The 24,173-nt window shown below is 41.3% G+C and overlaps 1 protein-coding gene across 5 annotated transcripts; it reads right to left on the bottom strand.

Annotated features, from left to right (window-relative positions):
• Window positions 1-2,006: 2,006 nt before the first annotated feature.
• On the bottom strand, window positions 2,007-23,937 carry LOC134225293 (uncharacterized). 5 transcript variants are annotated; one of them, XM_062705245.1, is made up of 12 exons: window positions 23,562-23,937; window positions 19,573-19,675; window positions 18,740-19,485; window positions 18,423-18,681; window positions 8,440-9,296; window positions 8,239-8,372; window positions 7,706-7,781; window positions 7,546-7,640; window positions 7,322-7,483; window positions 7,077-7,242; window positions 2,922-3,023; window positions 2,007-2,862 (listed from the first exon to the last, which is right to left on the bottom strand). In XM_062705245.1, the coding sequence occupies exons 3-12, from the start codon at window positions 18,852-18,854 to the stop codon at window positions 2,387-2,389; spliced, it is 2,442 nt and encodes an 813-aa protein (XP_062561229.1). In that variant the 5' UTR covers window positions 18,855-19,485; window positions 19,573-19,675; window positions 23,562-23,937; the 3' UTR covers window positions 2,007-2,386. The 5 variants fall into 5 exon arrangements, with proteins under 5 accessions (XP_062561229.1, XP_062561230.1, XP_062561228.1 ...); XM_062705246.1 differs by having other exon boundaries at window positions 19,602-19,675; XM_062705244.1 differs by lacking the exon at window positions 19,573-19,675.
• Between the last annotated feature and the right edge of the window lie 236 nt (window positions 23,938-24,173).

The raw sequence follows: 24,173 nt of genomic DNA, 5'->3' as shown, positions 1-24,173 counted from the left end.
TGGGGGCAATTTATTGCTTATACATGAAAGAGTGTCTAATATTTTATGCGAGAAACGTCAAATCACTGTTTTTAACAAAGGAGAACAAAAGAAAACATACGATGATTCAACTCATCCAGGAGTTTTAAGGTGCTGAGTTGGGTGCGTTTCAACTCACGCTTGATTAGAATCGTCCATGAGTTTTGAGTTTTTACCACTACAGACCAAACCACAGGCGTTATCGCTTGAACCGCCCTGGTCCGTTCTCCGTGACATCCAGAATGAAAATGACGCGCGCACGCGAAACAGGGGGCTTTATATACACAGGGAAAAAGAAGCAGTGGATCAAAAGGCCCGTACCTTACTGCAATCTGATGTCCGTGTTGGGGATTTATGAACGGAATTGAATTTTTCACCCGATTTGGAAACTTTTACTTAACTTAAGCTTAACTTTTCAAAAGGGTCTAAGTAACATTTTTTCATGAATTAATTTGAATAGCGCAATCAACAGAATAACATGAAAGCTATTGATTGCAGTATGCAGTCCTTTTGAAAAGTTGAGCGAGAAATCATCTATCCAAACTTTATATGCCAGCGAACAATATTTTTGAAAAATACTAAATACCACTTGTGGGGTAAGTGAAAAAATAATTTTTAAAGAGGATTTTTCGATATAAGAACACATTTTCTGTTCATATATTTCATGCAAACGATAATTCTACTGAATAGACCATAATTGTGTTCTGTTGTGATGCTTTTTCGATACTTCAAGAAAGTCGAAGGGCACTGAAACGCCTTCATTAAATGATTTTTTTTTCTTTACTTGAACTTTTTGAAATCTAACATTTCTCGCTTAACTTTTCAAAAGGTCCTAAGTAACATTTTTTTCATGAATTAATTTGAGTAGTGCAATCAAAAGCTTTCATATTGGTCTGTTGATTGCGCTATTCAAATTAATTCATGAAAAAAATGTTACTTAGGACCTTTTGAAAAGTTAAGCGAGATTTCATCTCCATTTGTGTCACACATTCCTTTTGTTTCAGGTTCAAAGTAAGATAATGAACCTTATCGATAGTGTTGTTTTATGTATGCAGAGAAATTATCTTTGAAATATTAATCAAACCTGGAATCATCAGTGTTGTCCTTCATTAACAATCCACTTATGATTTCAGTAGAAGAGTCTACATTAGCAAATGGTCTTCTAAATCTCGACTAAATAAATCATAGTTGTTGATATATTTGCAATTGTAGTGCTTCTTGTATTTAAGCTCTATAAATACCATTTTTCACGAATTATTTTGATAAGAAAATTATTTTGAGCTTTTTAGTGGAATGTTTTTACCTGTCATAAGACGAGTTTATACAATCCCATTGAATTCCACCACTTAATTGTAATTGTAAAACAACTTGTGCAAAAGTTAAACATGGCAGCTTTTACTCTTTTTTTTACTCTTTTACAAACTTTTACTCTCGCATGTTGAAATGGTTCATTATTTCATGTTTCACTCATTCAACACAATGATTTAAATGGCATTGTATGATTGTGAAATGGAATTGAATAATTCTGTGCTTCATTAGTGAAATATTTGCGTTTTTTCACTTACCCCATTTACACACTTACCCCACTGTACCTTAATTAAAAATTTGAAAAACATGATTGGAACACTGCTGGGGAAACCAGCGAGTTTGTTCTATTTGGTCCAGATTCAAACTAGAATAGTGGTCGAAAATATGGAATGAGACTGAATCACTCCTGATTTCACTCTAATAACCAAAAGTAAGCATGTCGTCTCTAGTTAGGCTTGATAGCAAAGGTGTAGTATTGACAATCCGGAGATAGCGAGTTCGATTCTGTTTTTTACAGGTGGGAAACATTCGCTCCCTACGCATATTGTATCGATTATACTTGCAACACAATATACATGCTGATGCAATGGCGGACATAAGAAAGCTGTTGATGTTATGTTGTTATCTTGATCTTTCTCAGGATTTTTTTCGGATGATAATCAAATTTTCTAATATTATAATTATTTTGCATTGGATCATCAATTACTTTTTTTTTATTAACATGTAATATATTATATATACTTTTAGCTGACTTCGAGTAAGATAAGCGATCCGTGAACAATCCACCTGAGCTTAGGATGCTTCGTGAACATTTTTTAGCTGACACGCTGAACTGTCGCTAGAACCTGACTTTAAATTTTGATTTTTTCATTATTTCGCTCCTTTTCCTCTTCCCTTATCGCAACAGCAGGGAAAAAACCTCCACTTGTTATATTAATCTGTTTAAACTTTAGTTTTGAGTAACATGTAAAATTGGAAAATGTCGTAGTTGTGTAAAAAGTTGATAGCAAATAAGCGCTGACATGACAATCTCGTTGGCTTCTTTTTTTTTCTAATAAATTTATTCGTGATGCCGCAGGCCACAAATCGAAATAAAGGTGCTAAAGTTTTGCAAATGGCACGCCGGAACTACGGTATACGCAATCCGGGCCGTGTTGGACGGTAAGCTAAGAAAACTTTCGATTGCTTCCACTAGCAGCTGGACGGACGCAATCGACGAAACCTGATAGAAGAAGCGCAAGTGAACGGTCGGTTTGCCGCATTCGGTTTTTGGTTCTGCTCCTTCCGTTCTGTGGTGACTCACTTGATGATGGTACTGTGGGTGATGACTGTTATGGTGGTTCTGTTCGTCCGATGATGAAGAACCGGACTCGTTCGTCGGGCTGTTCCCCACTGGATAATCTTGGAGCAGTTTCCGCAGCACGTAGGCTATCGTATCGTGGATTTGCTCTCGACTGAAGCTTTGGGCAAGTTGATGGTGGTGCTGAAGGAAGTCATCGCTCAATTCCGCCAGTTTGGTCGTTGATGTTGCCAGGCCTTTAAAAGTGTAACTGAAACTTAGTTCATTGTCAAAGTTTTATCTTTAAAGGAGTTACCAGTAGATACATAGCAGACTACAGATGCACAATTATTTTCGTAATTCCAACGTCTTCGTATAGAAATTGAATAATCTCCTATGGAACAACCAGTCTCCTCATCTGTAAACCAAAGAAGAAATTTCAAGGTATAAATTATTTTTTAATACAATGGTTTTTGATTCTTGGTCCACAGTAAATTCTCAAGTCGTACAACAGTGCAGAGACTTGGTCCGTCGATGTATCATGTAATACAGTCAAGATTCCCATGTTGGGCTACATCCTCGACCCAACTAACTAACATGTAGGGGCATTATGAGACACCATCAACTTGTGATTATTGACAAGTTTTATCATGTCAAAGTTATATAACCTTTTAAAGAATGCTATAGTGTGTTACACAAAGAAGGACTGGCGATTATGTACGGATTGAACAAATATTATTTGTATTTAATGGGAAATCGGTTCACCATTAAAACGGACCATAATCCGTTAGTATCCATTTTGGGACCACAGAAGGGAATCCCTGTGATGGCAGCAGGACGAGTACAGCGCTGGTCTAATTTCATTTCCGGATTTGATTACAAGTTGGAATATGTCAAATCACGAGACAACGTAGCAGATTACCCATCACGAGCCGCAGTGGAGTCATGGGAATTATGGAAGGAGGACGGTACGTACCTAAATTTCATGAGTTCACAGGAGCCGAATTTGGTCGATAGAAATGCGCTTAGGACGGCCACAGACGAGGATTTGGTGCTTTGTAAACTACGAGACTGCATACTTGATGGAAGCAAAAACGTAAGTTCCGAGCTAATGGATTTTAAAAACGTCATGGAAGAATTGTCAGTGGAAGATGGGGTTGTAATGCGAGGTTATCGAGTGGTAATACCAACGAAATTACGCCGACAACTTTTGGAAATACTCCACTCATCGCATCTTGGGGTAAACAAAATGAAGAGCGTTGCCAGGGGTTGCATCTGGTGGCCCAATATAGATAAAGCTGTGGAATTATTAGCGGGGCAGTGTGAACCTTGTGCACTGGAACAACCGGCACCTCCATTGGCCAAACTGATCCCTTGGAAAGTCCCTAACAAACCGTGGTCTAGGGTACATGTAGACTTCGCAGGTCCAATCAATGGCTTTTGGTTCCTGATAATAATCGATGCCTTTACAAAATGGCCGGAAGTGTTTCACACGAAGTGCATTACGTCTGATTACACTATTGAAAAGCTTATGGAATGTATGGCTAGATTCGGTCTGATGGATGAATTGGTCAGCGATAATGGAACTCAATTCACGGCGGATAAATTTCGCCGCTTTCTGAAGGCCAATGGGATTAAGCAAACACTCACAGCACCTGGTCACCCAGCAACAAATGGAGCGGCTGAAAATTTCGTAAAAACCTTTAAAGTATCGTTAAAGAAAACACTACGATGCAAGACAGCAGCACCGATATCAGAAATAATTTCGAACTTTTTGATGGGTTACCGCAAATCAAGACATTGCTCATCGGAGGTATCACCAGCGGTTGCTATGTTAAACAGAGACATTAAAACTAGGCTCGACATAGCACGTTCTCCAATCTCTGCATCTTCAATGGACGAAAGTGGCGTCAAATGTAATCTGGAAAAACATCAAGCGAAACAAGTTCAACAACACAAGGGGAATCGAGAAGTGGACTTCGATGTGGGTGAATCGGTATTGGTGCGCGATTATTCAGATCCCAACAAAGCTTCCTGGCGAAAGGCAATTATTCTTCAAAAAACAGGAAAAAGAAATTATTTGGTAGAGCTGGCAGTTTCTCGGAGAACAATCAAGCGGCATACTAATCAAATTGTTAAAAGCAAGGTGCCGACATCGAAAGACACCGAGCCGATTCCATTCATAGAGGAGACAACGGAAACCAGATCCACAAAGTGCCAGCAACATAATCGTTTGATGTCGGACAATGTGTCATTCAAAACGGTATTGAGTAACAATCAGTGCTCTGAAGCTAGATCAGTGGAAGCAGAAAGAGAGGAGGAAGTATTAGGGTTCGAAGAAGGACACTGGTATACCAAACCAGAAAATCGTCGCAATAGGAAACGGAAGCAACTATTTGATCTCGGCTTGTTGGGAAGACCTTCGAGAAAAAAACATAAAGGGCTAGTTGTTGACCAGTGTGTTTCATCTCGTTTATAGAAATCGCATTGTAGGACTTCAGCAAAACGCAGCACAAACGTTCCTGGTATTCCGATGTAATAGAAGGATGTAGCGGGTGCATCATTTAGCTTGTTGTGGGGGTGTTCAGTGTGGGATAGTCGAAAGTGATCAACCTTCAATGTATTATCTTGTTCTCTCAATAAAGCAGTTTGATTCCAGCACTCACCCGAAACACACGTTTATTACAATATATTAGAGTGGGGCAAGAGTGCGCGTGGGGTAAGAGTACGTTTTCGATTTTTTGAAGTAATAAAAAACGATAAACTAGCAACACTGCATCAGTTTGACAGGTATTCTGGCCAACTATTATCATGTGTAATTGTAAACGATTTGACGATTTGGTCATTTTGCTGAAAATAATTGGGTTTCCGCAACTAGTATTTCATTACCATATATACGTTCAATCAGGTGAACATTATACCATTCAGGGTTGGTTCGCTCTGAGGAGTATTCAAGAGAAGGTGTAAAAACTTCTCTTTTCTCGATCTGTTATCCGAGTGTATTGTGCAGAAATACACTTTATCTTTGAATGAAGGAGCGTGCGTAGTATCCACTCTTCGTCGCACAAGTCCACAAGTGTAAAGAGTACAGGAAAATGGTAATTTGCTGTTTACCAAAATGCATACATTTAGGCTATATTCTAAATCTTCCATGTAAATACGCTGTTGTGAGCGCCTAAACATAGGCCATTTTGTACACAATATCAAAACACACGCGACCGAAAATGTTCTCACTCTTTATCGATCATGTTTCTCTTGGCTTCAATCACACGTACGTGTGAACGCTCTCGAGTGTGAATCAATACACTTCTCTTTATTTGTAAATTCTCTACACATTTCAAGACGAAGTGTGAGAAATGACCAACCCTGATACCATTTCGATAACCTTTTGTATAGAGTACTTTATGGTACAGAACACCAATCCGATTGGTTTTCCAAGAAGTCAAAACCATTACTTGAATAATTTTTGGGACTGTGGGGTAAAAGTACGTAGGAACCGGTGGGGCAAGAGTACGCATATGAATCTTCAAGTTATGATGTCAAACCCGTATCTCCGGCCGAAATAAGACTTCTTCCAAAGCGTAAAGATCCACAACTAAGAAAAAAGGGACAGAATTCGAAATTATCACAAGTTTTTAGGATAAGTTGAAGCAATTCGGTGTTAGAAAGGACTTAGCGAACAAAGCACTGAAGCGAAATAATGAAATTGTATTAGGACTTGTTGTACACCTAAACATAGTACGAAAACGCAATTTGATCTAAATGATAATTTCATTTAATCAAAAGAAATAATCATAAATTACGCAACGTTTAGCTGGGATGGGTTGCGAGATGTGTGACGATCCATATAATTTTTAGAGGGTTCATACAAATAGTGTAAGATAGGGGGGAGGGGTGATGAAAGAGCCAAATTTTACGTTACGTGATTGGTGGACTTTCTTTAAGGAAAATGCTTTTGTATATGCCACGCGAAACCTGATCTATATTTTTACCTCTGTAGTTTTTTGTATATATAAAAAATAATGGTTTTTCGTATGAAAGTGCACATTTTTAGGACCCCCTCCCCCTTTAAGAGTTACGTAATCTTTGAACATTCCCTAATATATGCTCATTAAACATCAATTAAATGTTATTAACTCTTATTTGTGTAAATATATACTTAAAGCACATGATTGGATAATGCATGATTGGATAATGCGTACTCTTACCCCACACGATGCGCACTTTTACCCCACCGGTGGGGTAAGAGTGCGTTTTTCACTTGTCTTGCAATAAGGGTTCTATTAAAATGAAACTCAATAATTTCAATATTTTTTCCACTGGGTAACATAAAGGAAGAGTATATAAATCATCGACACTGATTTGATATGCAGAAGCTTGCTTCAGAAGGGCCACATGATCGTTTGAAAACTAAGTGCGTACTCTTGCCCCACTCTACTCTAATTATTTCTAAAGATTTACGATTACTTACAATCAAACTTGTCGTTATGTGTGTGAGCCCAGACCTGCCACTCAACGAGGGCTCCTCGAGGTAATGCTGGTACTACGATGTAATCTATGATTGCGTTAGCTGTCCGCCGTTCCCATTGCCTCCGGGCTTCATAAATGTAACTCGGGTGAGTTACAAAACAAATTCCCTGAACACAAAAAAAGTTATAATGTACATATAAGATTTGAGTACAACTCGTCTGCATACAGTCAGTTGTGATCAATTACCTGAACGACATCCCGTAGCTGACCTTGACCATGCATTGCTTTCGCTATCCGGCTAACATGGCGCAACGTGAGCTTGCATTGCTGCTTGATGCCACCCTCAATGATGGTCATGCTACCCGGGACAAGCGCAATTTGACCCGATATGTAGGTTATATGACCCACCTAGAAGGAAGTTTATTGTATTTTAAGATTATTTAGAGCGTCAGCAAGCCCGTGTGGGTTACCTTCGTCGATTGACTATAAGTACCAATGTTAGCAGGAGCCCAGTGAGAGATACCCTGGACATGCATTGTGTGTCTTTTATGTTCCAGTTCAGATACTGTAATGAGTCGTGGGGTGAATATTAAATATCTCAAAAAGGGACCAAACTCTTGCAATACTTACTAGATTTTTCGGGATTGAATGCGACCGCTTCCAACACAACGTGGCAATTCTCGGGAAGAGGACATTCTACGCAAACCTACAAAATGATCATAATTATTTGTTATATTCTTCACAAAACATCTTCCTTATATGATTATTTTCTCTGAAAGCCAGGATACTGATTGTCAAACATTTTGATAGATGATTTTTGAAAAAAGTGATCGTTTAGCAAAAAAAACAACAAACTTCTATTCTATATGAAATCGAACGTTCCTTAGCTGCATGATACTTTTTTCTTTTTTTATTGGCATCACATCCCCCACTGGGACATTGCGTTGCTTAGTGTTCAATGCGCAGATTTACCTAATAGCTAATACAACGCCCATGGAAGTCAAAAAATTCTCTCTTAAGAAGGAGTTGTGTGCAAGTCAAGTTATGAGAAGTATTATAATACCACGGACTAGTCTCTTTGACATGTAAAAATGGTCCATGCTGAATATATTACCTCTTTGGAAGAAATTTGCCATATTTTATTATCATTTTAACCCACTCACCCTAGTTGGAGGATTCGTGAAGCCGAATTTTTCCGAATAAATTTCGTTAAGATAGGAATATTCGTTCATGTCTCTCACGTACAAGGTAATGTAGCATATCTGGCGTAGTGTGAACGAATTTGAGGTTACAAGGTCTGGAAGAAAAATAAAATATTATAAATTTTGAAGAACAACAAAACAAAAACGCATCTGATGACAAACCTTCCAGCGATTTGAGGGCGATTTCCATCGCTTGACTAGATGTTTGGGCCACCCCTTGAACTCCAGCCACCCACATCCACCCTTTGGAATTCACGATTGCCCGAGGTTCATTCGTCAGTGGCTCCTGTTCCCGTTCGTACACCAACTTGGTATCTTGAGTAGCAGTTCCACCACCGCCGCCGCTCCCACTGTTTCCATCTATGCTAAGTCGCTTGGTGAGTATCTTGACTGGTGATCGCGGCAGCTGAATCACTTCTGTGGCGAAATCTTTGGTAATGCTATTACTGCGGGATACTCCGGTAGGACCATCCGCCGTGAGATCGTCCTTGCTGAACGAAGTACGCATCGTAACCGCCTTGGCATTGGTCACCTTCTCTATCAGTTCCAGCTCTGTTTCACTTAGATCTGGATCGCTTAAGTCACTATAGCTACTCTCGTTTAGATCAGCGATGAAGTCGAGTGAATTCTTCACCACTACCGTCTCGGTTCGGTCCTTTGGCACCAGTCGGAGTTTGGTAAAATTAAGGTACCCTACCGGACAGACCGGATCGGCGGAACTTATCACCGTCTGAACGTCGTCTACAACGATGCGGCTCTTGAAAAGGGGACAATCCAATGTGAAGGTCTCGTATTCGCCACCTTCGCCGCAAACGTTTAACCCGTATTTGTCCTTCATACTCAGCAGATGGGGCTGCATCTCTTTGAGCGATTTACCCAGATGTCGATCAGGGATGAGCCCCAGGGCGGCCACCTTGATGATGATTGCGTACACCTGACAGTCGATCATTTCTTGTAGCAGTTCGGTTTGATCTCGTCGCCACAGGTAGGCCAGTGATATCAACTGGAGACGATTGCACCTGTTGAGAAAGGAGGAACATTAACTTTTTTTTGTTTCATCAATGTGAGTCGTAAATATGTATGTATATAAATAAATAAATATATTAGACACCGTAAACTGTAAGAAATATTTGTTTCTTAGTTTCCTACGAAGAAACCATCTGCATTTTGAACAAAACATTATAGTACATTCAAAGTTAATTGCCTATATGCCGGGTATTAAGCCACCCGGAGTGGAAATTAATTACTATGTCTGAAACTCGATTATGCATATGCACAACATGTGATAGATTTAGTTCGGAAAAGGTTGTTTATGATCATACATGCGTCGACCCCTCGGCGCCAACCAACAATTTATTTTCTGAAAACCCATGTATACATTTTTATATGAACAAACATAAATAAAAGGTTTCTCGTTGCAGTTGGTCGCGTTTTCAATTACGTCTTCCGGAACCCCGAAAGTATTCCGCGGAACGATTTACGGTCGTCTCGATTACGTTGCCGGTCCAGGTTCGCCCCTCCTGTTTAACTACGGTACATTTGGTCCTTCGCGTCCGGGTATCATGGACAAAAATGAGCTTGAAAAGCTACAAACGAAAAGGGAGGTTATGTTCGCGAAAGTGAAATGGGAGTTATCCATCGCCGAAACTCTTCGCACGAGGAATCCTACGATTGAGGAAGTGCAAGAGCGAAAGGATAAGCTCACGGAACTTGCTGGCCACTTCGAGAAATTGCAGACCACCATTGAAGAAAACACCAGCAACTTGGAAGATGTAGCGTCGGTATTCAACTACCGCCTGCAATTCGACGAAGTGTATTACCAAGCGGGGGCCCTCCTTAGCCGTGCGGTAAGATGCGCGGCTACAAAGCAAGACCATGCTGAGGGTGGCTGGGTTCGATTCCCAGTGCCGGTCTAGGCAATTTTCGGATTGGAAATTGTCTCGACTTCCCTGGGCATAAAAGTATCATCGTGCTAGCCTCATGATATACGAATGCAAAAATGGTAACCTGGCTTAGAAACCTCGCAGTTAATAACTGTGGAAGTGCTTAATGAACACTAAGCTGCGAGGCGGCTCTGTCCCAGTGTGGGGATGTAATGCCAATAAGAAGAAGAAGAAGAAGAAGAAGTATTACCAAGCGAAGGGATTTTACACATCGTATCTGGAAGATAATCAGGATCGGATGTCAAACTACAGTGCCGGTACAGGTGAATCGACTAATGGGCCAAACACAATTGATACGTTTGCGTGCGTTTTGACAGTTTCTCCATGGGAAAACTGTCAAAACGCACGCAAACGTATCAATTGTGTTTGGCCCATAATGATCTTCGGGATGCGATTAGAGCGCTTGTGGAGACGCAGCAGGCAATGATTTTAAATCAAATGAGGCCAACTCCACCACTAGCTGCCGGACAGGTGTCGAATCCGTATCATCCACTCAACGTAAAACTTCCGCAGCTGAACATCCCAATTTTCAAAGGAGAAAGGAAGAACTGGCACTCTTTCAAGGACTTGTTTGTGAGTACCATCCACAACAGGGCTGACCTGAAAGATTCTCTCAAGATGCAGTACCTATTGTCGTAGTTAGACGGCGATGCGAAGAAAATGGTAAGCTCATTTCCTATCAGCGATGCCAACTATACCAGGAAGCCTGGGACACTCTAGAAGCACACTACGATAAAAAAAGAAGTATGCGGTTTTTGACCTGATCCGAGAGTTCATCGATAAAATATTAACGTCAACTGTGAGCGGACTGAAGAAGTTAGTGACCACATCCGATGACGTAATACGTCAGCTCAAGGCACTCGGAAACGAATTCGAATCAAGAGATCCTTGATCATTCACTTGCTGCTGGAAAAGGTCGACAAAGAAACACGATCACTATGGGCCCAGAAAATAATTGATGTCGATAATCCGATGTTCGCAGATTTTTTGAAGTTTTTACAAAAGCGCTGCGACGCACTTGAAACGTGCACAGCTTTCACAAAGCGACCAAATCAAGCAGACAACACAAAAAGGGACTGCGCAAAGGCACATATTAGTGAAAAGGTGCAATCATTCCACGCCAATACGTCATCGTCAGGGTGCGTCAAATGCTTGAAGGATCATCCGATCTATCACTGTGATCGATTCAAAGAAATGGAAGTGGCGGAGCGCAGAGAACTGGCACAAACAGCAAAGCTATGCTTTAACTGTTTGCGCTCTTCCCACACAGCAAGGAAATGTCCCTCAAAATCTGTATGCCGTTCTGCGGACTGCAAGCAACGTCACCATACACTGTTGTGCACACAAGAAGCAAGCCAAAAGGGAAGGAAATCGGAACAAGATCAGTCAAAGCAGGAAATTGGAGAGGATTTAGCTACGGCATCGGTGAATGTGAACTCAACACAGACTCACGAGGATGGACGCGAAATCACACTGCTGCCGACGGTGGTGACACAGGTAGCTGGAAGTGACGGTAAATTGTACGACGTAAGGGCTCTTGTTGACAGTGGCTCGCAGGTATCGCTCATCACAGAGGCGTGCGTAAAGCGCCTAGGTTTGAGGCGTAGCAACGCCACATTGGAAGTCACTGGAGTAAACGCAGAGGTTGTCGGCAAAACCGCCGGCAAGGTTACACTGGTGATCACACCACGCTTCGAGAAAGCAAGAAAGCTCGTCACACAAGCCTACGTACTGGGAAAACTAACGGCAACCCTGCCGTGTCAGCGATTTAATGTGTCAAATATGTCCTATTTGGAAGGACTGCAACTAGCCGACCCACAATTCAACAAGCCTGGGTCAATGGACATTATTCTTGGGGCCGACGTGTTTCTGTCCATCCTACAATCTGGACAGGTCAAGGATCACTACGGAAATCCTGTGGCACAGCGTTCCGTCTTCGGGTGGATGGTTGCAGGGAAAGTCTCAACAGACGAATGTGCCCATTCGTATCACTCGGTCATCAATCTGCATCAAGAGGTTGATATCGATCGGACTCTGCGGCTGTTTTGGGAAGATCAGGAGCTCCGTGAACCCAGGCAGCTAACTAAGGATGAACAAAAAGTGGTTGAGGGTTTCAATTCCACTCTCACACGTTCTCAGGAAGGTCGCTTCATCGTCCGCTTACCAATGGATGATTCGAAGCTCAAACTTGGAGACTCTCTGGTCGCTGCTACCAGGCGATTAAGGTTCATGGAACGCAGATTTGACAACGATAGTGGTTTCAAACAACGATACGTATCCTTCATGCAGGAATATCAGGAACTGGGACATATGAAGATTGTTCCACAAGAAGAAATTGACGTTGACTGCTCCCAGTCATATTACTTGCCACATCACGGAGTTATTAAAGAGGAGAGCGCCACTACCAAGCTCAGGGTGGTGTTCGATGGCTCAGCCGTTACCACAAGCGGAACATCACTGAACGATGTATTATTAGATGCCCCAAACATCAATGCGGATCTCTTCGAAGTGCTGCTACGATTCAGATCGTACCCGGTGGCATTCATAGCGGACATCGAGAAGATGTACCGCCAAGTTTTAGTTCATCCTAGCGACACCGACTACACGCGCATCGTATGGCGGGATTCCCCGGACAAACCCATCCAACATTTCCGACTGCTCACTGTTACTTATGGCTTAAAGAATTCAGGATTCCTGGCAATGGCAGCGTTGCACAAGGCAGCAGAAGCATTCGAGGTTAAGTATCCAGAAGCGGCAGAGCGAATTAAACGACACACTTACGTTGACGATCTAGCATCTGGCGCGGACTCTGTGGAGAAGGCTAAGCGAATAATCAAGTAAATCAACGAGATACTTGATGCTGCAGGTTTTACTCTCCGCAAATGGAGTTCAAACTCAGCTGAAGTATTAGAGTCTCTATCAGACATCAACAACAACTCGATGGCGATACAATTTCCGGATGAACGAAACACCGTGAAAGCCCTTGGGACGCATTGGGTTCCAGGAGAAGATGTCTTTACATTTAAGGTGACTATGGCAAACGACGGACCGAACACAAAACATCAACTGCTATCGGATTCTGCCAAACTGTTCGACCCATTCGGATGGTTTGCACCAGTGATAGTACGAGTCAAAATTCTCTACCAAAGGTGTTGGCTCTACGACCTTAACTGGCATGACGCATTACCTCCTGTCATCGGGGAGGCATGGATGGAAGTGAAAGAAAACCTACATCAGCTGGAGCAAATCAAGATACCAAGATGGGCGGCAAACTACAACGGCCGCATTGAACTACACGGGTTTTCTGACGCTTCAGAGGAGGCGTATGCTGCTGTGATATATTTGAGGTCAGTGGACAGCAACGGCGAGATCAATGTTACTCTACTGGCTGCGAAGACGAAGGTCGCTCCAGTTCGTCAAGTTTCAATACCGCGTCTGGAACTGAATGCAGCTGAATTGTTGGCAAAACTGATGAAGCACGTAGCAGAACCTTTCAAAAGATTCCACATCGAGCAATATGCCTGGACTGATTCAACCATTGTACTGCAGTGGTTATCCGGTCATCCCCGCAAGTGGAATACGTACATAGCCAATAGAACTTCTTCGATTTTAGACATCTTGCCTAGAAAGCACTGGGCGCACGTCTCATCAAAGGATAATCCAGCAGACTGTGCTTCTCGAGGCATTTCTCCGCAAGAGCTTGTCAGCCATCCGATCTGGTGGACAGGTCCCGCATGGTTGTATGCCGCTTCGTCTAACTGGGGTCGAAACATGCCACACGACACATACGACGAGGAAACACTGGAGGTAAGAAATTTCTCGAGTTTCGAGTTTCCTCGATGTAGCTGAGAATTTGGAAATCCACCGACAGGTACAAACAGCGCTGTTGAATAAGGATCAGGGAAATGGCAGCTCTTGGCTCTTCAATTTTCTACCTAAGCAATAAAGTAATTTACTGTATAGGTAAATAAAGTAGGCAAATAAGATTAGATTAGGTACCTAGCGTAGTATAAATAGTGTAAGTTGCGATTGTTTTCTTCAAGTCGAGTCAAGTACAAGACACTGAAGACGACCACACAGTTGTGGTCGAAATACGTATCTGCAAAGATAACGAAAATTAACTGGTGGAATTAAAAAAATGGACAGTACTTAATTCGTCTTAGACGGTTGAGGACCATTTGTTTGAAAAATTAAAATAATATTAATAATAAAATAATAAAGAAATTCAAAAAAATACGTTGTTACCTGGTTTAATAACAAATTTAAATGAAGTTTTTGAGATATTGAAATCGACGAGAGAAATTCTTATTGGCATTACATCCCCACACTGGGACAGAGCCGCCTCGCAGCTTAGTGTTCATTAAGCACTTCCACAGTTATTAACTGCGAGGTTTCTAAGCCAAATTACCATTTTTGCATTCGTATATCATGAGGCTAACACGATGATACTTTTATGCCCAGGGAAGTCGAGTCAATTTTTAATCCGAAAATTGCCTAGACGGGCGCCGGGAATCGAACCCAGCCACCCTCAGCATGGTCTTGCTTTGTAGCCGCGCGTCTTACCGCACGGCTAAGGAGGGCCGCTAAAGCGGCTTTAGTATTAAAGGTAATTAAAAATAGGTGGACAAATAATGAGTAAGTTATTAACAAAAACAGAATCTTTTTATAGAAATGTGATATTTATAGTGGCTTGTCACATAACTTGCTCTACAACCATTACAACAACCATTTAACAATCATAATGTACTTTCAATGACGCCCTCATTGCTCATTATTCTCCCTGACGTTGAGAAACATCAAATATCATTGTCATGTGATGAAACTGAAGCTGTTCCCTATCTTTTATACCGGAGGGTATTGACGCTCACCAACAGACGTGATTCTGGTTCCAATACTACTCAGTTATGTACTCTTTACTTGAGGTTAGCCTTTCGCATTAAAAAAAATCCATTCGTGAAGAAAAAGATCATAATTGACATGAATCGGAAATAACCATACGATTTTCACAACATACTTGGAACTTCTTTGGTGCATACTTCCCAAATTTAATATATTGCTTTATTTAAATTTATTCAGACTAAGGCCAAAGTGGCCTGTGCGGTATATAAGAGTCTTCTCACCTTCTTGTGCCCGTTGGATCGTTGTCGAGAACCATTTTCACCGGGTTACTGTCCGACATTCTGGCTACGTGACCGGCCCACCACAGTCGCCCGATTTTCGCGGTGTGAACGATGGATGGTTCTCCCAGCAGCTCATGCAACTCGTGGTTCATTCGCCTCCTCTACGTACCGTCCCCCATCTGCACCCCATCATAGATGGTACGTAGCACTTTCCTTTCGAAAACTCCAAGTGCGCGTTGGTCCTCCACGAGCATCGTCCAGGTCTCGTGTCCGTAGATGAGTACCGGTCTAATGAGCGTTTTGTAGATACTCAGTTTGGTACGGCGGCGAACTCTATTCGATCGGAGCGTCTTGCGGAGTTCAAAGTACGCTCGATTTCCAGCCACTATGCGTCTCCGAATTTCTCTGTTGGTATCATTTTCGGCAGTCACCAGTGAGCCCATGTACACAAATTCTTCTACCACCTCGATTTCGTCACCACCGATGCAAATTCGCGATGGGTGGCTCACATTGTCTTCTCTTGAACCTGTTCCTATCATGTACTTCGTCTTCGACGTGTTGATGACCAGTCCGATCGGCTTAGCTTACCTTTTCAGTCTGATGTCGGCTTCTTCTCAAAGTTACGTGCCATAATATCTATGTCGTCGGCCAAATAGCTGGACGGACATTTTTTGAAAATTGTACCACTCGTGTTGATCCCTGCTCTTCGTATTACCCCTTCCAAAGCGATGTTGAATAGCAGACACGAAAGACCATCACCTTGCCATAACCCTCCGCTCGTTTTGAAGGGACTCGAGAATGCCCCTGAAACTCGAACTACGCACATCACCCGATCCATCGTCGCTTTGATCAACCGTGTCAGTTTATCCGGAAATCCGTGTTCGTGCATTAGCTGCCATAGCTGGTCCCGATCGATTGTATTATATGCGGCTTTGAAGTCGATGAATAGATGATGTGTGGGCACGTTGTATTCGCGACATTTCTGCAGTACTTGGCGAATGGCGAACACCTGGTCCGTGGTGGAGCGTTCGCCCATAAAACCCACCTGGTACTGCCCCACAAACTCCCTTGCAATTAGTGCTAGTCGACGGCATAAAATTTGGGAGAGTACCTTGTAGGCGGCGTTCAGCAATGTGATTGCGCGATAGTTGCTACAATACAGCTTATCGCTCTTTTTGTGGATGGAACACACGACACCTTCCATCCACTCCTGCGGCAAAACTTCCTTCTCCCTAATCTTGGTAATGACCCAGTGCAGCGCTCTAGCCAGTGCCTCACCACCGTGTTTAAATAGCTCTCCTGGTAGTTGGTCAACCCCAGGGGCTTTGTTGTTCTTCAGCCGGCGAATCTCCTCCTGGATTTCCTGGAGATCCGGAGCCGGTAAAATTATGTCCTGCGCACGTTCTTCCAGGTCCACCATACCGCCATCTTCGTCTGCCACAACGCCATTCAGGTGTTCTTCGTAGTGCTGCCGCCACCTTTGGATCACCTCACGTTCGTTCGTAAGAAGGTTCCCGTTTATGTCCTTACACATATCAGGCTGTGGCACGTGTCCCTTACGTGAACGGTTCAACTTTTCTTAGAACTTTCGTGTGTTATTAGCACGGTACAGTTGCTCCGTCTCTTCACGGTCTCGATCTTCCTGCTGGCGCTTTTTCCTCCGGAAAATCGAGTTTTGTCTGTTCCGCGCTCGTTTATATCGTGCTTCGTTCGCCCTCGTGCGGTGTTGCAGCAATCTCGCCCATGCTGCATTCTTCTCTTCTACTAACTGCTCACATTCGCCGTCATACCAGTTGTTTCTCTGATCCGGGGGCACCGTGCCAAGTGCAGCGGTTGCTGTGCTACCAATGGCGAATCGAATAGCTCTCCAGCCATCTTCAAAAGACGCTGCGCCTAACTGCTCACGCGTTGGCGCATCTTACCCAGCACTATGAAGGCGGTTCCCAGCTCGTTGGTGGTGCCACAGCTTTGGTTGAAGGTAGCCGCTCGATGCCCGCTTTTCCACACTTTCTGTCCTGTCCAGCAAATCTCCTGCAGCGCCACGACATCGAAGTTGCGGGGATGTAATTCATCGTAGATCATCCTGTCGCAACCTGCGAAACCTAGCGACTTGCAGTTCCATGTTCCAAGCTTCCAATCGTGATCCTTTATTCGTCACCTAGGTCTTTGCCGATTATATCGAGTCGCATTATCTCTTATATTGTTCGTAATTATTGGTTTTCCAGGCGGCTTATTGGGCCTGCGCAAACCTCCTGTCTCGTCGGAGGGCCGTAACAGCATTGTTGTGATTTCTAACCGAAACATTAGCATATGACTTAGCTTTAGCTTAGCTTTAACTCTGTTTTTGAAATCTGCGTACTTTCTATTATGATAGTTGACTGTGCACATATGTATCATGATATTGAAATAATTCGGATGTTTTGGAATGTTTGCCTTGAAAAAAATGTAATCAAATAATCAATCAAACGCGATGTTTCTTCTTTTTCAATGGCTCTACATTTCAACTGGTACTTGGCGTTCTATTAGTTCTCTTCGAGAATTTCTTTTCTTACAAGACATTTTTTGACCGGAATCCGGCTGCAGGTGTGTAGAGAGATGAATATTGTTAAACTTATACAACACAGCCTACCACAGTGGACTGGACATGTTGTTCGTATGTCGGAAGAGCGTTAAGCAAAACTAATTTTCAGTTGAGTACCATCAGCAAGAGGCCTTAGGCTTCGTGGTCAACCGTGTACAATATGTTTTTTTTACAGTTGAAGATTCGCCGTAGGCTCATAGTGGAGGAGCAGTAACCCATCGAGTATCAAGTAACTATCTATATTTTGTCAACAGTTTGACTGTCTCAACTTTTTTTGTACGAACCATTATGAATTATAAAAAATATGAATTATTCATACTGAAAATGTCAAAGGAAATCAGACGTAGCTGATACGTATACTGATGAAATCGAATCGTTGGTTGCCGAATTTGTTTAAAATAATCACACGTCCTATCTAATTACGCTAAATGTAGAATAAATCGACTGATGATTTGGATGTTTGTCAGTCAAAAAGATTGCCTCGAAAATTGTTCTACTTACACATTCTCAACTCGTACTCGTTGGTAATCGGACAGGATAGCTCCAACTGCGACCGCTTCTACATTCTGCTCTTCTTTGACCTGCCGGAGCAGCTCGTAGAGATCTTCAACCTCATCGTCTTCCGTTGGTTCGTAATTGCCCTTGGTGTTGATAGAATTGCCTCGCGTTATTTTTCGGTACAGAGGTAATTCCATGGCTTGAGCCAATTTCTCTATGCCTTGGTGTCCTACCGTCTGGTACATGTAGCTATCCAGTTCATCTTAAAGGGAAGAAGAAATTGTGTTATATAGTTGTTACTCATTAGACGGGAGTATTACCTTTGTCTTTAGGGTGCAGGTTGGCCAGGGCGATCACCTGATGCCCTTCGGCAGTCACCTGCATCATATTGTAGGTGCTGTCTTTGCCACCGCTCACAAGCGCCACGACCCGCATGGTTTTGTGCTTCTTTTGATCTACCGAAACTCACGATTCGATTCAACAAAAATAATAAACTACATAAACTGTCTAAACATAACACAAATCGATAATGAACTTTATTCGCAAACAATGTGATACGGAAGATCGACAACACTAACGAAAACAAAACTGTTCCTAGAAGTAATAAATATGATGAGCAAACGAAACAAACAAATCAACGAACAACCAAAGCACGACCAAAACAAGTCAAAGTTCTAACACTCGCGGTAATTCGCATTATTCTTTGGAGTTCACAGTTCGGGCGCTGCCAGCTGTTTTCCCTTCAGGCGTGTTCTACCCGTTTCTTCGCAGTTAGCTGCACTCACTACCGAAACGACCTTCACTTGCCTTCCCTCGCGCGGTTCTTTCGCTGCTCGGCGAACGACACTTCTATATAGTGACGACCGTGATGACGGCAAGAAGGCTTGCAAATCACTTATGCAGACAATCGCTGCTCCTGCTGCTACACCTCATTTCTGGTGCTGCAGATGCCTGCGGCTGATATAAATTCGTTACTCAGCCGTCACTGACTTTGATTTGGCAACGAGAGCCGAGGGGAGATAACACTCTTATCACCGCATGTAGTGAAGATTCCCTTCTTATGTAGCTGTAAAGAAATGAGAGGGTTTGTCTATGCAGTTGGAACGCGTGATCTCCGAGATGCTATCATCTGCACTAAGGAACTATGCACAACTTATAAAACCAGCTGGTTGAAGCAGTCACTTTTTCTCTGGATTCACTAATATGGCACTATTAGCAATGTTTTTGATCAAGGAATGTCCGCAATTTACACTATACTACACAGGGAGATAGAATCGTGACCAAAAATAATGAAAAAAGGCATCGTGAGCTTTATTAGGGTGTCCCAAAAAACTTGTGATACACATTCCATACTTCTGATTCAAAAATATACATTAGCATATTTGAAACTTTTGAAAATTATCATTTTTGTTTGAAAATGTACGGGATGTAATGCGGAAAAAGAATGCAAATGAACCGTTTCCAGAAAAAGTGATACAAAAACCATTTTTGTTGCTTTGTTTCTTTTTCTAGCAACTAGCAAGATCTAGCAACGGAAAAACGGAAAAGTTATTTCTGATAGCTAAATTTGGAACTTTATTTCTGATACATTGGTCGTGGTTCTGGTTCAAAAGTATAAGAATGCTAATGTCACTTCATTTTGCGTGACCAACATTTAGTTCACCGCGATCTAGCAGCCAAAGTACTGTTACCACAAGTGTCAAACTTGCGTAGGCGATAAAACAAATCATTCCCTAAAAAATATGCCTAATAAAAAGCCATCATCTCAAGAAACTGACTACAGTGCCACCAGCATACTAAAGCTTATGCTTATACTGGTTCTGCTAAACCACACCACACTAACTAGCGGCTTTTTAAATTTCTTGTGACGCTTTGTTCTATAGGTATGTTTTGCCTTCTTTAAATGTTTGAGCTTGCCCGGTGCCTTTCCGGTGTTGAACTTAATCTAGAATTAAAAAAACACCTAAATAAAGAATAAAAAAAATATTCCCCGGTGCCGGTATAAAACGAAATGTATTGTTTCGATTTCTGCGATCGTTAAAAAATTACGTCCAAGGTTTGAGAGGGTTCTAAATTTTGTAACAGTTTCCGACAGGGGGAGACGGGTGGGCTCGTCTTGTATTACGTCCAACAAGAAAATATACCTTATTACATTTGAGCAACAATTTGATTAGCTAAAAAATATTTTAATTTGTTGTTAAGCGAGTTAATTCCCAATAAATTTCTTGTAAAAGTTGTGTACAAAGAAGACGAACCATTATATATTTTACAGTTGTACGTACAGGGGGAGGGGGTTCCAGTGATTTGTGGCAGATTGTGACAAGAGGGGGGGGGGGGCGAAAAACAATGGACGTAATTTTGTAAAGATCCCTTTGAACATTTGCAATGTTCGCTATAAGGCAAAATGTGTTGTTCGCCTTCTTTAAAATGTTTAAATTTGCCCGATATAAGGCGAAGTGTTTTGTTTCACTTTATTTAAATTTATATTCGCATTTGGCCGGTAGAAAACATAATATGATATTTCGTTTCCTTTAAATGTTATTTTTGCCCTGTATAAGACAAAATGTGATGTTTTACCTTCTTTAAATGTTCGCATTTGCCCGGTATAAGGTAGAATGTGCTTTTTAGCCTTTTTTGAATGGTTGCATTTGTCCAGTATATGGCAAAGTGTGTTGTTTCGCTTTTTTTTAATGTTCGGATTTGCCTGGTGAAATATTTTTTGCTTCAAAATGTTCGATTTTTTTGACGTTAACTACGTCTAAGGGGAAGACTCGGATACAGGGTGTAAAATGAAAATTTCAAAATTGGGGACCGTCACGAAATCATGTAAGATTTGTAACATTAATAGGTGCTGTATCTTTCAATGGATTTTAAAGATTTATATAGCAATCCATTTCCAAACTCTCCACCAATTTGCCAGTAGTATTGAAACTTTTGACTATCGACGCAAACTATTGAAAATTTTAGTTTTTTCATGCAACATGCATTTCCTATGCAGCGCTTTTCAATCCTTAGTAATTGCCTGCTTTTAGGGTATTATCAATTGTTGAACTGGGGTGTATGAATAAGGTGGCCCAGCTGCTAGACAGTGTGGTCCCTACTCCCTGCTGAGTAGTAGTGTCGATGGGATAGTTCCTCCTCTTCTATATAGAGCGGAATAATTGGTGCTGTGTACTATATTTGGTTTTACGCAGTGGCGCCGGGAGTGGGTGGGACAAGTAGGACATGTCCTACGCATGAAAATACCTGGGTAGGACAGTCGAAGCATTGTCCTACCCATGATTATGGTAAGAACATACCATATGGATAACTAAAATATCTCATACTATCAATACTAGATCTAAAAAAATATCACTAAAACGTTTCAAGGTTAATCAGAGGCTTAAAAGTTTATCAGCGGTCTGATAATCTTGGAGGCTTCCGGGATTGTAAAGGAGAAATCTATTCCGAAAAGATTCTCAGAGTCTATGAGGAATTCATTCCATTCCAAAAAGTGAAATTCAATTCGGAATTCAATGATGTATCGAGATTTTTCAAGAAGTCTTGAAGTTTCTTATAGTTTCTGCAATTTCATAAAAATGTTTAAAATTTTCTGGAAGTACTTAATTATTTCTGCTAGTTCAGAGAGGCTGACACGTGAGTTAATCAAAAGTTGAATATCTAAACAAGGATATAGCTTAGCTTAACTGAGGAAAAACTGATTGTACCTATTTGTCAATGGTTGTTTCTACGTGACTGGTCAGAACTGATGTAAATTGCGCTACGATCCGAGTGAATAAAGGTTGGTATTTACTACCTGCGATCCAGTCAGTTGGGAAAGAAGAGGAATGTTAGTGTGTAGTTATTGTTGCTACTAGAGACCGAGAAAACCTCTGCATCCCCACAATACTACAGAAAGGAAATATCGATAACTCGGTAAGGTAGATAAACAGAAGTATAGATCGACGATACAATTAGAAAAGTGATTTAGTCTATGCGACACTATTAAAGGTTCTTGGACGATCATAAGCTTTAATGGAAGATTGTAGAGATGTTTCTGAAGATTTGCAATGGTTCGAATTCCTTGAAGCTAGTAATAATTGCTTGAAACCATCCAATATATTATAAAATTTACAGGAATCCATAAACACTGGAATTCGTTTGGAATGGAATGTTTGTAGAAATGCTTCTTGGAAATGTTCTATGAACACATAGGGAGATATATGATACTGAGGATGCCAGAAAAAATCTCTTGAAATCTTCGGAAAGTTTCTGAAATGCCATAGAAAGTATTCTATAGATTTAGAAATCCAGTTTTTGTCCTACCCACGTCTCGGAACGTGGCCGCGCCTCTGGTTTTACGTAGTTTACGTCGAGCGGTCGTGTCTTGTATACAACCCTAATTTTTTTAATTCAAACAAATATAATGAAAACTCAATGATTGTTCGCTTTACATAACTTTGTAGATTTAGAGGCTTTACGAAGCTAAAAAAACACACTATAGAACTACTGGTAACATTCGTAAACGTAAACCTATGAAATTATTATTATTATCTTTATTAGTGAGATTTTCGGCCCTGGGCCGGTTCACCTCGCGTCCTGCGAAATTATATTGGCCGCTATATAGTTCAACGCGAAACAGTACTAATCGCGAAAGGGTAATGAACGCAAATTGGTGCATCGCGAAATGATTAACCGTGGGATGTTTTACCGCGAAATGTAGTACAGTCCAATAACGTGAAATTTTTTAAGAAACTTTACATATTTTTCAATTACCTACTATTCACAGGCTTATTATTCATAACATGCTGGTAGGATTATCGCAAATTTCATATCAATTAGTACATATCGAAAAACGTGCTGTGGATATGCACAGCCTAGATATTCAACAAAAAAATTATTTTCGTACGGACGAGTTCCTACTAGGAGGTTAAGGGTTCAAGTTCTCTAAGACACGTGGATTCTTTTACGCAAATTTGATAAGAATTTGTCCGTATCGAAACATGTGCTGTGCATATGCACAGCCAAGATATTTAACACAAAAAATGTGTTATCCGTTTTTTCGCTTTTGAGTTGAATTTTTTTGAGACACCCTAACAAACATCCAAGATCAATCCTGATTCTAATCTCGCAGCACGTCGCGTGCGAAAATTAAATACATACTGTACCAAGGACACTATCACTATAGATCAGAGATCCGCCTTTGTATGACCGTCTGATTACTGCAATGTTGGTTCTAGTCTAGTTTCTTATCATTTCCACGATAGTGATATTATGGTCATAAATCTGTTGCCCGCTGCACAATTTGTTGCGCGGTTCTTTGATAACATTTTATCCCTTATTAAACCAACACACTACGGTCACTAATCGGTATGCATTTTGGTATATTCGAATGTTCACTTAGAATGCGTCTTCCTGGCGGAAATAAGCACCGCAAAGGGATCAATACCGAGCTAATCGTCTATTGCCAACCAAAACAGTTTCCAAAAATCTTAATTTTTGACACTTTGATAAAAAGAACACCACGGTGCAATCGAAAAATAGAAAAGACTGATGAATCGTTTTTTACCAAGGGGTCGTTAACAAATTACGTAAAACCGTCCCTAAAGGGCGGGAAAAATATATTTCAAAACAGTACGGTTATAATACAAGTTTTGAATTTTCATACAAAAACTTTAACGAGAGTTGAACATTTTTAACTTTCGGTTACATAATTTGCAGATGGGCCCCAATATTCTTATCTTTGTGTTGGAATTTGTCAGCAAAAGCGCAAAA

The sequence above is a fragment of the Armigeres subalbatus genome, chromosome 3 (assembly GCF_024139115.2).
Source record: "Armigeres subalbatus isolate Guangzhou_Male chromosome 3, GZ_Asu_2, whole genome shotgun sequence".
Lineage (NCBI taxonomy): Eukaryota > Metazoa > Arthropoda > Insecta > Diptera > Culicidae > Armigeres > Armigeres subalbatus.
This window is presented reverse-complemented; position numbering and strand designations above follow the sequence as displayed.

Excerpts from the sequence above, each read along its gene's own strand:
- LOC134225293 (XM_062705245.1), bottom strand. The coding sequence starts at position 18,854 with ATGCGGGTCGTGGCGCTTGTGAGCGGTGGCAAAGACAGCACCTACAAT. Across the intron at positions 7,782-8,238 it reads TCACGAATCCTCCAACTAGG|GTTTGCGTAGAATGTCCTCT; the intron begins GTGAGTGGGTTA and ends ATCATTTTGTAG. Across the intron at positions 7,484-7,545 it reads CTTATAGTCAATCGACGAAG|GTGGGTCATATAACCTACAT; the intron begins GTAACCCACACG and ends ACTTCCTTCTAG.